Below are 16,833 nucleotides of genomic sequence, written 5' to 3'. Positions count from 1 at the left end.
TGGACTTCTTCCTTAAAACTTTAAAAAAGTAATTTTCAATAACAACACCAAAGGATTTTTTTTTTGTTGGGTTTTACACTTTCTGCGTGCAGAAAAGCTTATGTGAGGGTGCAGTTCTTGCAATGATATCTGAAAGATCACAATACTTTTCCCTCAAAGTCTTCATTTTCTTTGTAGACTTGGGGATTTCACTTGTAACACACTGAACTGCTTTGTATTCCAAGTTTAATTGTACCAGTTCACGGGAGCTTGACTAAATGTTTAATTTTTTCCGGGCACTTGATCAACCTGGTTCAGTGATTTAACCAATAAAGAATTAAATGTGGGTTTCTCCCCGAACACCTCATCAGATGCCAGTGAAAACGAGGCCATCTGTTGGGAGTGTGTTAGTTAAGTGGCCATGCTGCAAACAGACAACCCCATGCAAATAAGTCCAGAGGTTTCTGCAGTTAAAGTTGTACTTGAGGCCAAATATCATGGTTTGAGTTTACTTCACAGACATGTTAGCTTAGCTTAAGTTCCTTAGCTTCCTGAATTTCCCCACGGGGATAAATAAAGGTCCATCTTAGCTTATGTCAGAAGTGAGTTTCCAACATTGCTGCAATTACTGTAAAAGCTGTTTTTCTGAAACAGTGACTAAATTAAGTGTTCATATCTATTCTGATTAAGAGCATAGCAACACACAAGAGGGATTTTATTTGTCTATCAGTTGTGGAAACCAATGTAGATTTCCAAACTGTATGTATGTCCTGTATCCGTCGAATGGCACAAATTAAATAAACACCCAGAAACAACATTTAATATATTAAGAAATAAGATACACAAGGCATCCATTTAAAAAGAACACACTGACACTATTAGACATAATAGCACGATGTTCATTTTATTTTCTTAAATCGAGTATCACATTTTGCTCAACAACAGTTTTATCAGAACTCAAATTAGCAATGTCTTCTATCAACACCATTTTTTTGTAGCCTAAAAAAATAAATCAATATTTTCTTTTCTTTTCATAAACACATGAGTTTCCACTGAACATTCATTGAATATTAAATGACTTCATAAAACACTACGATATCTCTGTCAAGGACGTGTTACACGTTAATTACCATTCACAAATGTTGTCATGGATGAATGTGTCAAGGATTTATCAGGCCACATTATTACTATGCCACGGTTCAATGGGTATAACAGCTGGATTTACTCTGGGATTATATATGACTCTTTATGAACAAGACGAAGGGGGAACCCACTGAAGCACACATAACAAATAGTACATTATTTTACAGATATCACTCAGGTTACACCATTAACACCAAGTAGAACAGTTCAAATGAACAACAGAGGTAAAACATGAAACATTTATAGAATATCTGGCAGGAAAATTGTTTGCATCACTTTATTTTAAGGCATTTTACTTACATTTGTGTACCTTTCACCAGTATTTTACTATATCTTTAATCTTTTCAGGTGAACATATAAAAATACAGTTAGTTTGAAAGAATAAACATGCAACGTGTGTCGCTTATATAGTATTTTCTTGATAGGATGGTTCACATTCAGTTTGGCTGGTTATTTGGAGATCAAACAACTGTCATCTGAATACAACAGGACAACACATATCCTCACATTTTCACAGCTACAGATCCCAGATTGAAACACAATATATATTTTTTGAAGAATCCAAGTCACAGTACACTTTGAATGGACCATTTTAACAGCATGCATGTTTTAATGTCACCAATATCTCTGAGTATCAAAAATAGGTCATTTAATACTACATAAGCTCCATGCATCTACAGCAATTGTTGATTTGCACATATACCCTCACTGCACTTGCTACTGTGTTATTGCACTACAGTATATCAATACATCCCCTACTCTACCATTAAGAGCAAATAAAAAGAACTTCTACAGTATACACACGAACACAGTGGTCTGCCTCTATTACCACTGGACTGTATTTGACTTACAAAGCAGCACTGTTTATTAAAAGCTACACTTTTAAACTATTGCTTTGGAACACATACATCTAAACTCCAAAAGTGCCACTAACACCACATAATGTTCTCCCTCTTAACACATGATTCCTAACCAGTTCTCTATGTTTACAGTTATTAATTCATATATATCAATATAATTATCTTAAAGTGCCTCATCAGACAGACTTCACGTATACACAACATCTTTGGCAACCTTTGTGGTGTCGTCAATAGAATAAAAAAATACTTAACTTGAGCACAACATGGATCCAGTATAATATAAAGTATATATGATCCAGTTTGTTACAATGGCAAGAACAACGTGAAACAGAATCACATGTACAGGATGTCATGATTGTTATTATTCACTTAAATATACTCTTATTTTCAGAAACCTCTCATATATTACACTCCTACTCTATATGCGTTATATATGTTTATATTGGGATCACTCAAATGATTCTCTCTGATGGAGGAGTTGCCCCTTTCATCAGTGTTACATAGCGTGCATGGCTTGAGTTTCCTAAAGGCAGCTTAACTTAACGTCAGTCTGCCGAGTCAAACAGGGCCATAGTTGGACCTGAAATCATTATAATGTCTACACACATCAACAACAACAAAAGTTCCCTTTACATACTATATAATAAGTTTAAGGCTTTGCATTTTGTTGTCAAAGGAACACTATTGCACAGACAACAAAAAACACTCTACTACTCTACTCTAGTCTAGGTCTAAGGCTGCGGTCGAAAAGTAAAAACATCTTCCTTTGTCTTTCCCTAACCACTTTTCCTTAACCTTGATAAGGTCAAGGAAAGAAGTAATGAAGAATAATAAGGACAAAGGAAAGGACGTGTGAAGTAAATATTTTCCAACACCATTTGGTGATGCCGGATGTTATTGACGTGGTTGAGCAGTCAATTGAAATGTTGCTGCCACCAGGAATTGTGGGACCACATTATCTCCTGTCCAGTCTACCCTATGCTAAAGAGGGTAAGAAAGGAAGCATTCAACCACATATCCTTGAGATTTAGAGAATACGCCTGAAACATCAGGTCGTTTCCTTCAGTTAGGAACCGCCCTATCCAATAATACTAATGGACCGCAGCCTTAGGTTGTTCAGAGGAGCCTCTGAGTGGGAGATGCTCTCTGTGAATGGCTTACTTCCCTGATTTATAAGGCAGGCCAGCTCCCTGGACGCTAACAGCCGGTCTGATAGCCGCAGCGCTGCTTCTATTGCACAGGTCCCTGATCTCCAGCAGGCTCTCGTTCAGTGCTTTGACGAAAACAGCCGAGCTCGTCCCCGTGTTCTCCCAGAAACTAGACACACAGAAGATGATGTGGTCCGACTGCGGGTTATAACAGGCGCCGTAGCCGTTGGGCACCACCGGGCCGTAGCAACAGAACATTTCCACTGTGGTAGTGACCTGAAGACAAGAGGACACAGAATGGGTTAGAAACGTTTTTTCAACTAACAATTTGTAAATCTAAGGAATCTTGATAAGTCACTGTGCACTTTCAAGAGTATGTGGTTAATCTCCACTTTCTTGTAATCATGGTCATGTCATGAAAAAGCTGAGGGACTCGATGTACCTTCAAAAACGATCTCTTTGAAGCTTAATCAGGATCCAACAAGAATTAAGTACATCTCTATTTCTGTTTCAGCGACTTGTTTCCTATCACATTTATCTTTGCTCACAAGAGAATCAAGTAAGGATAGATTAGAAGCAACAATTACAAGGAGGAGAACATGTTATTTGTTTAAAATTAAAACAAAACCTGTTACCTGACTGGTAGAAAGGATGAACTGGTTACTGGTCGAATACGTCTCATCACTGAAGATCTCTGGCTTCTCCATGTTGAGCTCCTTTGCGATTCTCAGAAGCCCGAGGAGATGATTGTCTATTGCCAGTCCTGTGATAGCCTACAAAATAATAGTTTTCTTAGTTTCATTTTTTAATAATTTAATTAATATAATGGCAAATGGTTTAAAAATACTTACTGCAATTGTATAATTTGTCTGGGCATTAATTGCGTCCCTTAGTCGTTTCATTTTTTCTGAATCCTGTTAAAGAAGTACAAATCAAATTGGGGGGGAAAGCATGGCATTATTCCACAGTACAAAAAGAGAGCCAGTAAATTAATTTTTCACTGACACGTTTAAATCTGCAGGGGCATCATCTGTTTGGACGGGGACACTGGTCGCACCTGTTTCATCTAAGCAGGCGTGATGAACAGTAATGTGGGAGTTATTCAGTAATTGGGGTCAAAGTGAGAAAAATGACTCACGGTGAAAGTGGCCCTCTCGTCTGTCATGGACATCACGAAGGCCAGAGCCTCGGGGGTGGCAGAGCGAATGTTATCTACCCGACCGTCTTGGAATCGCCGAATGGACGCGCTCTCATACGTGGACACCAGCCTTTTATTGCATCTATACAACGGGACAAAATCACATTAACATGAGTATATTTAAAGGGTTAACTAATGGCCACATTCATTGATAGAGATGATGAATTTACTTGTAAAATGCAAGTTGTAAGGCAACTTGTATGAATGCATCCGGGCTCATCTTCAGTTTTTTGATCAAGTCTTTTCCATAAACGTTGAAGTTTAAAACATCCATGTCAAGATTATCCACCAGCCTGAATGAGAAAGTGCAGCAAATATAAGACATGATGTTTATAGAAATAATACATTTTAAAGTTTAGTTTCGTGGTCTTGCCTCTGGAGTCTGTCTTCAGATGCTGCTAAGAGTCCTTGGATGTGTGGGTTACATTTCCAGAGCAGCCTTTTCGGAGGGGGCGGGTCTCTGATGCTGGATGCCCTCGCCATCTTGCAGGGACTTCCTGTTCTGTTCAGGAACACAACATCACATCCACTGTTGGTCTCAGCAGCATTTATTGAGACGATGATAATTAGAGTATGGTTATATCTTTCTCACAGACTTACATGTATTTCATCAGGTATTCAGAGAGCTGCACCATAACTATTCCCTCAAATGGGGAATGGTCGCACACCACTCCACATACTCCATCCATTCCTACAACAAACTGAGGGAAGGGGGATTAGCTAAAAGCCCAAACTCTACATTCATGTAGGATTGAAGTGTCTTGATGCAGCCCTACCTGCATTGACTTGTCATACCAGCGATTCGCTCCATTCTTCTCCCGGCCTCCGCCATGCAGCATCAGCACGGCCCGGGTGGTGTCTCTAGCCTCCAGACCACAGGGCTCATCCAGACACAGCACACACATACAGCTCTCCATCAGAGCCAGAGAGTCCCTGTTGGTTTGATCTGGATGTAGGAGAGAAGTACTTTGTTTATTTGTCTGAAAATAGTTTATTGTTGATGAAAGCCTCCTAAAAAGATGCGTTTCAGACCTTTCGTAAGTGCATCTCTGGCTTGTGCCCATTCTGTTCTCCCGTCCGACGTCAGGACGCCCAATGGAGGGAGTCTCTCTTCAGCGTTTTCTGACATTTTCATGATTTTCTCCAGTTGGGATAAGATCTCCGTCTCGTTGAGCTGCTTGCTGTTTGCGACTACGTCCAACACGAAAAACTAGTGAGAAAAATGGATAACAGAAATCATATGTTTCTTAATTATTTCATTGTGTACTGTGTCACATGAGGCAACTTTAATAGTGGATTTGTGTTTGTGTTCAGATTTGCCTACTATGAGAAATGTATATCTGAGCTTATTGTTACTGTGGTACAATATTGAACCACTCAGGTAAATGGGTAACTAGGTAATTATGGTAAGGACTGAAAATGGCCATGCTGCCTTAAATATGGCTCCTCTACTGCAATCACTTAAACCGGCATCTCAAGGAAGCTCTGGCAGACTAAATCAACAGTAATTAAGTTAACCGCCTGTATCTCCACAGGGACGGGCCCTTATGTGCCACAGATTGATAGTTCCCAGAACCATTTCCAGGTGGGAGCTCCCACTGTGCCTTTTTCTGCAGTAATTTAAAGGCACAGTGCGAGCTAAATGTAATGAAAACGGGGACCTAAAACATGTTGGCTACGGGCATTTTATACATTCACGGGAATCACTATTGAGGATTTATTTCATTAGGGCAAGCTCATCCTCTTTAAATTCCTTCAAGACAAGTGTCCTACTGCCTCTTACTGGATAAAAAAATATTGTATTCAATACTGATCATGTTCATTGGGGTTCTTGTGTCTTCTGACCACTTTCACCCACAGCTACAGAGGAAATAATAATATAACATTAAAGGATCCTTACATGTACTTATATGTTCTCTCAAATGCACAGGAACCTGTCTCCAGTTAGAAGTGTGATGGAGTGTGAAAGGTTTCCTCAGAAGCCGGCGTGCTGACCTGGTTCTTGCAAGCCACGATAATGTGCTCCGGCGCCGAGGAGGCTGCCTTCATCTGGACCTTCAGCGTGTCTGTCTTCAGCCCCGGGTAACGGTAGGAGTTGAAGATGCGGTAGTACTGCTCCATGCACAGAGGGGTCCCAGCTAGCTGCCCTCGAGCAAAATCCACTGGCAGCGCTCGCCTGAGAGACATTATTACACACATCAAATGACCTCTAGACTAGGGGTGTCCTAACTCTTTTCTCCGAGGGCCACATACAGAAAAACATACGAAGGGCTGGGCCACTCACTAGAGGTATTCTGTAAGAAAAAGACAGCTCACAGCTCTCCAGAGGGTTTCATTTATTGTGTTGGCAGCTCATTCCTTAAAACAGAAGCTTCAGACTGCTTAGAATAAGAGGAAATATGAAGGGTATATTTCAAGGTTGTTATGTGAATTTGTGATTGGGCTTTTTTCTTATCAATTTAGATTTGTTAGAAAAAAAATTCAACTTTAATTGACTGGATTTATTTGAAAATTGGGCCTATTAACACATGAATACTGTGTAATATATTTAAACACATATATTTAAGAAGTACAATATAAGACAAGCAGAAGTTTATTATACTTAAGTCATTATACTTTTTTAATTTGCTGAGTGAGGGCCGATTCCAAATGGTCCGCAGGCCGCATTTGGCCCCCGGGCCGTAGTTTGGACACCCCTGCTCTAGACTCTCACTTTATCCCTTATTATTATACTCCATTTTCTTTTCATCCTCTGCTGATTCATCATAGATGAGGTGTAGGGCAGGCAGGTGGACACTGAGGGGGAGACAGGTTATCTATTACAGGTATACGTACGCATCGATGAGAGCCTTGTAGTCCAACACTCCTCTGACGAGACGAGCAGCAAATCTTAAAAGAGAGAGACATTTGACATGTATAGAAACTCTGAACATACACAGTGTACTGGCTGGATTTATAATTAGATCTACTCTCATCTCTCACAGGACTAACAGTAATCTCATTATGGTAAATGAGTAGGATACAGTGGGCGGGCTGTGTGCGTTTATCTGTGTTTGTGAGAGAGACGCAGAGTTAGTCTGTACGTGTGAGTGGGCGGTGCAGGCGAATAGGGAAACACAGAGCCCTGTCAGGTCTCATGTTGTGTGTCATTTGTCTTGGTGTTATTACGTTCAAAGCCAGATCAATACAAAGGAGGCGGCCGCGGTGTACCACACCCCTAAATGAGGCTGACTAGCAGTCTCTGTGGAGAGCTTGGCCCTGTCACTCCCAATCTAATAAGTGGCTGTGTCAGTGCATTACCAGCTCGGGATGCTCTGGAAGTATTCAGTTAGTACGACATGAGCTGACAAAAGCTGATGTTGAGTTACAGCGCTGGGTGGACTGGAGTAATGTTCGGTGCAGCATGGCTCATTTAATAATGGGCAGAGATTTGGCCAAGAGATGATGCCAGTGATTTTCTTCATGTCTGTGTTTCAGATCTTTATCTGAGTCTGCTGAGAAACATAAACCCTGTCAGTGGCTGCACACCTGAGTGATATACTGTGCACTTTCTATTGCTCCCTATGGCATTGTCGTGTGTTGTCACTTCTAGTACCTTTTGAGAACTTCTGCAATCAACAATTGGTGATGTTGCAGAGCATTCTGGGAGTTATTATGTGATAGGAAGTATTTTCTTTGGTGGAACTTGGTCCACTTGTGTACTTTTTATTCAATTAGAGTTGTCCTCTTTTCCCAAAATGACTGAACAGTTAGGAGAAAGTGAAAAGAGGGTTTCCCACAGAGCTGTAGGCTGATTGACTGGAAATGATTCTGCAGCTTTTTGATAATCAGTCAATTGTTTGTAAATTATACGGAAAAACATTATTTAGGTTGCAGCATCTGAACAATGAGAAATGTCTTTTGTCTTTTGTGAAAATGAACTAAGAATCTGTGGGATGTGGATGGTTGGTTGGAGAAAAGAAGCAGATTGAAGACAACCGTGTGCTTGGTGGTGCGAAATGTTACTTATGGTATTTTCTTAAAGAGAGTGAGATGAATTGATCAATTGTATTTTGTTCTATTGGCGGCTTTTCTTGAAGTTTACATGCCTCAGATATTTTCTGAAAAATGTAAATGTCCTAATTCAGATGCATATTTTTCACATTGTCTGCTTCTTTCTTTCAAGGACAAGGAAGGAGAGTGGATACAGTACAAATGTACATCACATGCAACCTTTCTACAATAACAGACCCACGAGTCGAGCACTTACCTGAGGGCGTCTTTCTGATCTCTGAACGTCTGCTTGGGAAACACCATGACGGGGCTGGAGTTGACCGGCAGGGCCAGCCTGTTGTTCAGGTACATGTCCTCCAGCCAGTAGTCATAGACCTAGATGAAAACACAGGGACACCTTTTGAGAGATGCGGCTTTGTTCAACTTTTTGGACTCCAGTTATTACTTTCAGAGTTGAGACGTATGGGCAATAGAGTGAAAACCCATTACAGTGTGCCACTGCCAGGTGTAAATAAGAGTGGGAGAGAGTATGTGTGAGAGGGGGTGGGGGGCGAGATGGATGAGCAGGATGAGTTGTGGACTGACTGCAGGTGGAGAGATTGAAGCTACAAAGGCTCCAATAAATCTTCATCCTCAGAGGTTTCACTTTCTTCCACTTTTTTATGAATGGGTTATTTATTAGTATAGAAGAATTTGAGGTTTTTATTTTCATACTTTATAGAGCCGAAGCAGAGTGGGATGCCATATTATAACAACAAGGCAGAATCAATGCTTAATGCGAATGACAAATTATGTTTTGTAAATACATTGGATTATAATGATAATGCATGAAACAGAAAGATTATTGACTGAAGAAAATCATTAGGGGAAAGGTTTTTCAATAACTGTATTGAGTTTTGCAAATGAGAGTGTGATTAACTAGAAAGGAGAAATGCATCCAATTGTTCTTTTACACGAATAAAGCCAAAACAAATCTTTATTGATACCGGGGAAGGACAGAGAAGGTTTTTATTTTCCGTGTTTTTCCAGTTGATGCACATACAGCGAAGAGTAGCAGTGTTACCCAGTTTGTTGTCGTGTCCCTCCGTTCTAAAAGCTTCTTCTGGAGAACCTCTCCGACACCTCCGGGAGCCCCAAACTTCTCCGTGATAGCCTTTGTTTTCTTGAACTGCTCCTCCTTCACCAGGTGTTGAACACACTTCAGGTAAGTGTCGAGTGTTTGTTTCAGCGGGGGCAAAGGGACCTTAGGTAACACCTGAGGTCATATCAAAAACAGCTTGGTGTAAATACTCGTAACAAGTAATGAAAGAACTGCAGCAGCATTTTGATGTCCTCTTGATTCACCGCGGGTTCCTAGCTAAAGGGGGAATTCCAACACATATTTTCTTTATGTTATATTATTAGACACTGAGTTGATAATTCATCCTTAATGCTTTGAGGCCTATTTAAAAAAAACATTAGACAGCCCTTGGGACTTGAAACACTTGTTAGACGCTTTTATCCAAAGCGATTTAATACTGTGGGCAATCCCCACAGGGATTATATGGATGGGAAATTGATTATATTTTCTGTCTGATGTTTGATCATTAGCATAATGATACCGAAGAAGCCCAATATGTTAATATTGACCAATTCGTTGGGATTTAAAATACATGGTCTAGTTTTGGATTCCAGGGATCAGGGATTGTGTAGTTTTATTTTTATTCATTTATTTTGAGCAAGTCACATCAAGTTTTACCTTGGAAAGAAACATTGAAAAACAAATGTAGAGCCAACCAAACCACAGAATGCTAACTGCATTATGATACAATGTGCCACTGTCAGTTGCTATATCATTGGAATAAGGCTTTATACCCCTGAAAGGTAAAAGGCATGCTGTCATTTCGCCCCTAGCGGTAGGTTAGAGTAAATGCTGCTGCCGCTGTACTTGGTGCTGAAAATCAGGCCTATTACTTTGCCCGCTTCAATACCATGGACAGCAACAGCGCTCCGTGTTAAAAGGTATAGTAAAGATAAGGAGTGGGTGCTGATGTAAAGAAAAACACTTTGACTATAGAGACAATGACATGTTTTCATACTTGGCTGACTGTTGTTCTCCCCGTCTCTTTCTCCATGATTGGCATCTTTGCGTTCCTGTCCAGTCAAGGGGAAGTGATGGAGAGCCTGTAGAGACGATCTGAGGTCAGTCCTCCCTGCACGAAGCATGTAAAGACATTTGAGAAAGAAAGCAGACAAGTTTAAAAATGCAGTAAATACAATGAAGCCTACTGAGCAATGGGACTACTGAAAGTGAACCAGCGGGCTTCCATTCTTCTTCATTTTGTAACCTAACGCAATTTGCCGCATGTCCTTGAATCCCTGCTGCGCCTCATCGTTCACCACTGCAAAGAGATACGCCTCTTAAAAACTCATTTCATCCCTGTTTGTCTCAAAAGCTTTATTTATCATAAAACGAATAATAATTCAGCCAATAAATCGTGCACGTGCTTATTTTCAGAGACGTTTGACTTTGTAATGGCATTTTGATTTAAACAAAAGTTCTAAAACTAAAACATTTGGAACGATTTTTGATAATGATTTGTCCTTGGATGCAATTTGTTTGTTAGAAAAACGTTTATAATAATAATAAGAAATGAAAAACGTTTCGTATTCACAGAAAAGAGAACTTTGAAGTAGATGAAATGAATTGTTAAGATGTATATTCTTAGTCTCAGTGCGCCAAAGAAGCTCACAACAAGTTTCAAATAACCACACACACAAAAGAGAAGAAAAGTGGCTTTACCTGATCGGTGCACCACTGACGATGTCAGAGAAGTGTGTGGAAGTTTACTTCGCCTCCCACCTCCACGCTGTGAAATCCCATATTAGTGAGCTCCGTTCAGGCGCTGGACTTCTCCCCCGTCCCCTCGTCTCGCCATGCGGCTGTGGCTCCACATAAAAGCGCGCCTCGGAAAAGATGCTGAAGGTGTTTGCATCCACCTACCCCCTTGGGGCAAGAAACTCCTCCCATCAAAATCTATTCGCGGAACATATTATCTGACAGCTCGCCCCCCCCCCCCCCCCCCTCCCTTGCCCACACCCGATAATACATTTAGCATAGAAGAATGAAGTGGTGGCCATTTTTTGGTTTGACATTCAAGGGTCCTGCGGGTTGGCAGAGATGAGAATGTTGGGGCTTTTAAGGTTCAGATTCAAGACTTGCACTTTCTGCAGAGTTTGTGACTGATTTCAGACAATACATGTTGCACTTGTGCGGAAAATAAATCTGCTTTGCAGCTTGAGCCTAATTTTATTAACTGCTGCGCACTTGGGTCCGTTGATTTGTGTTTTATTTTGTTTTCATATTGTGGATTTATCTGCACTTTATGTGCGTTGGTTGTGCACTGTGAAAGAGGTGTATAATCAAAAGTCTGATTTCAAAGTTAAAATCATAATTTTTTTATTCATCACATTAATATTTGTCGTTTTTCATACACAATGACATACACATGTGACTTGTCTTTAAACCTTAATGCTTCTTAAAATATGTAATAAACCAAATTCGTGATTTAACAAAATAGGTCCAACAGTCAGTTTGTTTTGATTCGTTTGAAGCTTGAAATAAAAATGAAATCAGCAGCGTCACACAGATTCAAACAGAGATTTATTAAAACGACAATTGATAAATGAATACATACTTTTTCATCTGAAGGAGACTGACTTCATTGGCTACGTCTTGACAAAATGTTTCATACGTACACGCGCGCGCACACACGAACGCACACACACTTTGTAGAGGTCCACGTATGTTGCAAACATTTACATTGTGCATATATCCACATATGTACAAAATCCATTTATTACATTTAATTTCAAACAACAGAAAACATTGAATTAAAAAGAAACAACAAACAGGCCCACATGTTACAAAATTGAAACGGACGATTTTTTTTGTAACAAACAAAGAGGAAAATCAGGCCTTTGATGTGCAAGTAAAAAAAGTTTTTTCAGAGACTAAAAATATAGGCTATTTTGTGTAAGGGGGAAATGTGCTGTTTATAGTTGGTCCCATATAATCTTGTACGCACATTTATCTATTTATATCTTTTTACAATACACACAAATTCAACAGTAGCTGATAGATCTCTCACAAAACTCCAGATATACGTCCATGACAAACGCCACATAGACTTGTTCGACACAATGAAATCACAGTCAAAAAAGAAACTCTGGAAAGCGGGTCACACCATCATGATTTGGGTGATTAGGTGTTTATATTGCACATCGGTACTTAAATAAAAATGTACTTTACTTTAACCTTTCCAAATATCTCCAGGGGAATGTTAAGGGGGCGGTGAGAGTGTGGCCGGGCTAAGTGTACTCCGGACCGGACGACTCTTCTGACAAAGACCGCTGTGCTCTAAACGGGTCAAACCCATTTTCATCTACTGACATGGAATTCCCTGCCGCGCTGTAGCCCTTCTTTTTAGCTCTCCTCTCCTCCATCTTGATAGTATCGTACAGCCCCTGCGGAGCCTCCTCTAACAGGTTATCTCTCTCTGAGTAGGACGGTTTCATTTGGCACACGTTGCGCAGCAGCAGCAGGGCTGGTGCGTAAAGCACATTGACGAGGCCCATACCCAGATTAAGTTGTACAAACCCGAAATTGTGCACTATCTGGCCGGCCACTATAGGACCCATAGCATAAGCAACAGAATAGGAAATATCTGCTATAGCGTAAACACTACCGTACACTGAAGTATGACGAACGTCAACCAAAAACGCAAGAGTCGGCAGCAGAGCAGTGTCTACCAGTGCAATGCCAAAACAAATCCCGCACAACGGCAGCATGAGCTGGCCGAAAGTTTTACATGCAGGGACTGTGCAGGAGCTCGCTCCTATGATAACCATACCTAAAGCTCCGTAAAACCACTGCAAATGTGGATGCTTTGCTGCTAATTTAACCGTAATGTAAACACCGAGGACATGGGGGAAGAAGGCTGGGAGCCAGGCGAGCCCCATTTCCCACTGAGTGGAGTGCATGTTGGTCTCCATCCAGTTGGCTATGGTGGGCTCTAGAAAGGCCAGGGGGATGTTACACACTGTGAGCGCCCCGGCCACCACAACAATGTACGGGTCAACCATGAGTTTGTATATTGGGGTACCGACTGGCATGTTCTCTCTAGTCCTGTTGGAGAACGGCTTGATCACGGTCAGCAGCATTAAGCCGTCCGCCAGGCAAATGCAGGCGAGCACGATGAAGGGCACTTTCTTGCCCGCAAACTCGTACAGGACGCCCCCGAATGGAGGCGCCACCAGACTCCCGAAAGAGATAAATGCCAGAGCGATGCCCAGTGCCGTGCTCCTCTCCGACTCCTCCGTGTATTTGTCAGCTATCATCGCGAATCCAGAGGTGTCCGCGAAGGCAGACCCCAGACCCTGCAAACTTCTGGCCACAAAGAGAGTTGCGTAGTTTTCCGCGATTGCAAATATGCAGGTGGACACGAACATAACAGAGAGTCCGATTAAAAGTGGAATGTCATATCCAACGCGGTCTATGAAAGTTCCCGACAGCGGGTTAACTAAGAGCTGCAGGATGGCTTTGGATGCGAAAAGTACTCCTATCTGGATATCTAGATTGTTCTTGTTGATTTTGTCTAGAGCTGTGCTGTTGTATGAGGAGTTGGGGTGTATCACTACGTGGACGTGCTCTGCCTGCTCACTCTCCAGCTCAGCAAGATAGTCTGGGATAATTGGCACGATTACCATGTAAAGCATATTGTCCAGCAGGAGAGCCACGCAAACAATCACTAATATGATCCGTCTCTGTTGGTGGGGATCCTTCATCGCGGTGCCTAGTTGCTTGGTCTTTTCACCCATCTTGGACAGTTTTACTGCGGCTGATTTCACCAGCCCGGATGATCCTCCTTCTCCATCCATGATGTGCTTTTAAAAAAACGATTTTCAATTACAAATTGTAATTGTTGTGCTTCTCCCGTCTGCTGTCGATCTTTCAACACCTCGGATGACTCATTGGTGTTTCCTCTACATTGGTGTGATGCTCTCCGTCCTCACCTCGCCTGTGCGTAAAGGGAGAGGCGAAGGGGAACTTGGCTGCCTCATCGGTGAAGATGGCTTTCTTCAGCTTCCTCAACGTGTCCTCGCCTCAGAAACATTCGATGTTGTTTCATGATCTCCCGAGAAGTGACGTGGTGAAATCGCAGACTTTCTGCACCGTGCAGAGGTTTCGGTCGCCAATCTTACATGGCAAAGTTTGTTTCAAGCGATTTTTCGTTACTTATTTGCAACACATAGGACGCGCAAACTCTCATCTCCGTGTCCATCCCTCCTATCACCTGTGGCACTTTTGCGCTCTGCTCTGAGACCACGAGTGACTTCTTGGCCATTGGTGCACATTAACCCGCAGGTTCGGGGCTATTTTTGTCCCCTTTTTTGTCTCCTCTTTTCACCAAGAGCTGTGACGCATCACCAGCTTGCCCCCAAGTGGATCCCTTCGCCACTCGCCTCCTTTATGTTAATTTCCAACCATGGCAGCAATCACTTCAACCAATAAGAGCCAGTGAGCATCTCACGAACCTCTTCAAGAGCGTCGAAGAAAAAGAGGCTTTATTCTTCTTATTTTCCAGTTTGTGACTCTCCACTTTGGCGTTATTCTTTAATGATTTTCTATAATTCTACATGTTTAGACATACACGCTCACGCAGGTATAGATGTAGTGATACATCTTTATCAAGGCAAGTTTATGTATGTATATTTCAACAAAACACAGATTCACAACGATCAATCAAGCTTTCTATCAAACCAAAATCTATACAATGTTAATCTCGAGATAACACGTTTCTAGTATTCAGGCACACACCCACAATGGGTACATTTAATATATTTAAATCCCAAAGGAGATTTAAAACAGTACAAACATAAATAAAAAACAAATATAAACACTCATGAATCAAATTTCATTAAATGTCAGTTGACTTAATTGTTGCTGAAAAGAAAACGTTGGAAGCTTACTATATTAGCGGTATTTTTTAAATGTGTATACCACACTTGAACTCATAAACGAGCCGCTGCTGCAGGAGCTGAAGAAATTTCAGCACCACGAGGCTTTGGACAGCTCCTGTCACCACAGACACAGAGTATTACTTGAATTAACAGTAACAACTGTAACATATAAGGAAAAAACAACAACCACAAAACCATATATTAATGTAAAAGACCATTGCAGGCAGCTCTTACTAACAATGAGGACATCTTGCCACTGTACGGGGATGTATAGGGACCTTTTTAGATGTTATACAGGACACGAGTGACATCTTGTGGTAGAAATAAAAAATGCAACACCGGTAAAACCACCGGTAAAACCATCCCGTTAAAAACTCTTCTTATCAGTGATGTTGCCCATAAAGGTAAAATAGCTTTAAAATCTATGATATTACAGCCATTTGTTATCACTCTATCACTTTGGTTATCACTTAAATCTGATGTTTTTATTTTTTACATTACATTGCATTTAGCTGACGCTTTTATCCAAAGCGACTTACAATAAGTACATTCGACCAGGAAGACACAACCTTGAAGAAAACAGAATCATATAAGTACATCAGGTTTCATAGAGCCAAACATTTCAAGTGCTACTCAACTGGCTTTAGGTAAGCCAGTCCTTTATTAGTATATAAGTGCTTTGTTAATAATTCTATTGCTCGAAGTGGAGTCGAAAGAGATGAGTTTTCAGTCTGCGCCGGAAGATGTGCAAGCTATCTGCTGTCCTGATGTCAATGGGGAGCTCATTCCACCATCTTGGTGCCAGGATAGCAAACCCACGTGTTTTTGCCGATGGGAACTTGGGTCCCCTTCGCAGCGAGGGCGCAGCGAGTCGTTTGGCTGATGCAGAGCGTAGTGCACGCGCTGGGGTGTACGGTTTAACCATGTCCTGGATGTACGAAGGGCCAGATCCATTTGCAGCATGGTAAGCAAGTACCAGTGTCTTGAAGTGGATTCTAGCAGTTACCGGATGCCAGTGAAGGGAGCGGAGGAGCGGCGTGGTGTGGGAGAATTTAGGAAGGTTGAAGACCAGACGAGCCGCTGCATTCTGGATGAGCTGCAGAGGTCGGATGGCACATGCAGGTAGACCAGCCAGGAGGGAGTTGCAGTAGTCTAGGCGTGAGATGACGAGAGCCTGGACCAGAACCTGCGTCGCTTTCTGTGTCAGCTGGGGACGTATCTTCCTGATGTTGTAAAGCGTGTATCTGCAGCAACGGGTTGTGGCAGCTATGTTTGCAGTGAAGGACAGATTGTTATCTAGGGTCACACCCAGATTCCTTGCAGTCTGAGTCAGGGAAACAACTGAGGTGCCGATGTTGATTGTTAGGTCAAGAGTGGGACAATCTTTTCCCGGAAGGAAGAGCAGCTCAGTCTTGTCAAGGTTGAGCTTGAGGTGGTGAGCAGACATCCACTGAGAGATGTCAGCTAGACAAGCAGAGATGCGTGCAACGACCTGGGTCTCTGAGCGGGG

The 16,833-nt window shown here is 41.7% G+C and overlaps 2 protein-coding genes across 2 annotated transcripts; both read right to left on the bottom strand.

Annotated features, from left to right (window-relative positions):
* Positions 1–860: 860 nt before the first annotated feature.
* On the bottom strand, positions 861–11,241 carry LOC117544716 (choline O-acetyltransferase-like). The gene is made up of 15 exons (XM_034214055.1): positions 11,104–11,241; positions 10,400–10,513; positions 9,385–9,576; positions 8,578–8,696; positions 7,164–7,217; positions 6,324–6,504; positions 5,361–5,538; positions 5,105–5,274; positions 4,929–5,029; positions 4,702–4,830; positions 4,499–4,621; positions 4,269–4,410; positions 3,982–4,044; positions 3,766–3,903; positions 861–3,406 (listed from the first exon to the last, which is right to left on the bottom strand). The coding sequence occupies exons 2-15, from the start codon at positions 10,442–10,444 to the stop codon at positions 3,140–3,142; spliced, it is 1,902 nt and encodes a 633-aa protein (XP_034069946.1). The 5' UTR covers positions 10,445–10,513; positions 11,104–11,241; the 3' UTR covers positions 861–3,139.
* Positions 11,242–12,397: 1,156 nt separating this feature from the next.
* slc18a3b (solute carrier family 18 member 3b) lies at positions 12,398–14,789 on the bottom strand. Its single transcript, XM_034214527.1, has one exon. It carries the CDS (start codon positions 14,238–14,240, stop codon positions 12,672–12,674), a length of 1,569 nt encoding a protein of 522 aa, XP_034070418.1. The 5' UTR covers positions 14,241–14,789; the 3' UTR covers positions 12,398–12,671.
* Between the last annotated feature and the right edge of the window lie 2,044 nt (positions 14,790–16,833).

Source organism: Gymnodraco acuticeps, unplaced genomic scaffold, assembly GCF_902827175.1.
Source record: "Gymnodraco acuticeps unplaced genomic scaffold, fGymAcu1.1, whole genome shotgun sequence".
NCBI lineage: Eukaryota > Metazoa > Chordata > Actinopteri > Perciformes > Bathydraconidae > Gymnodraco > Gymnodraco acuticeps.
Note: the sequence above shows the minus strand (reverse complement) of the source record. Positions and strands in the feature narration are given on the sequence as shown.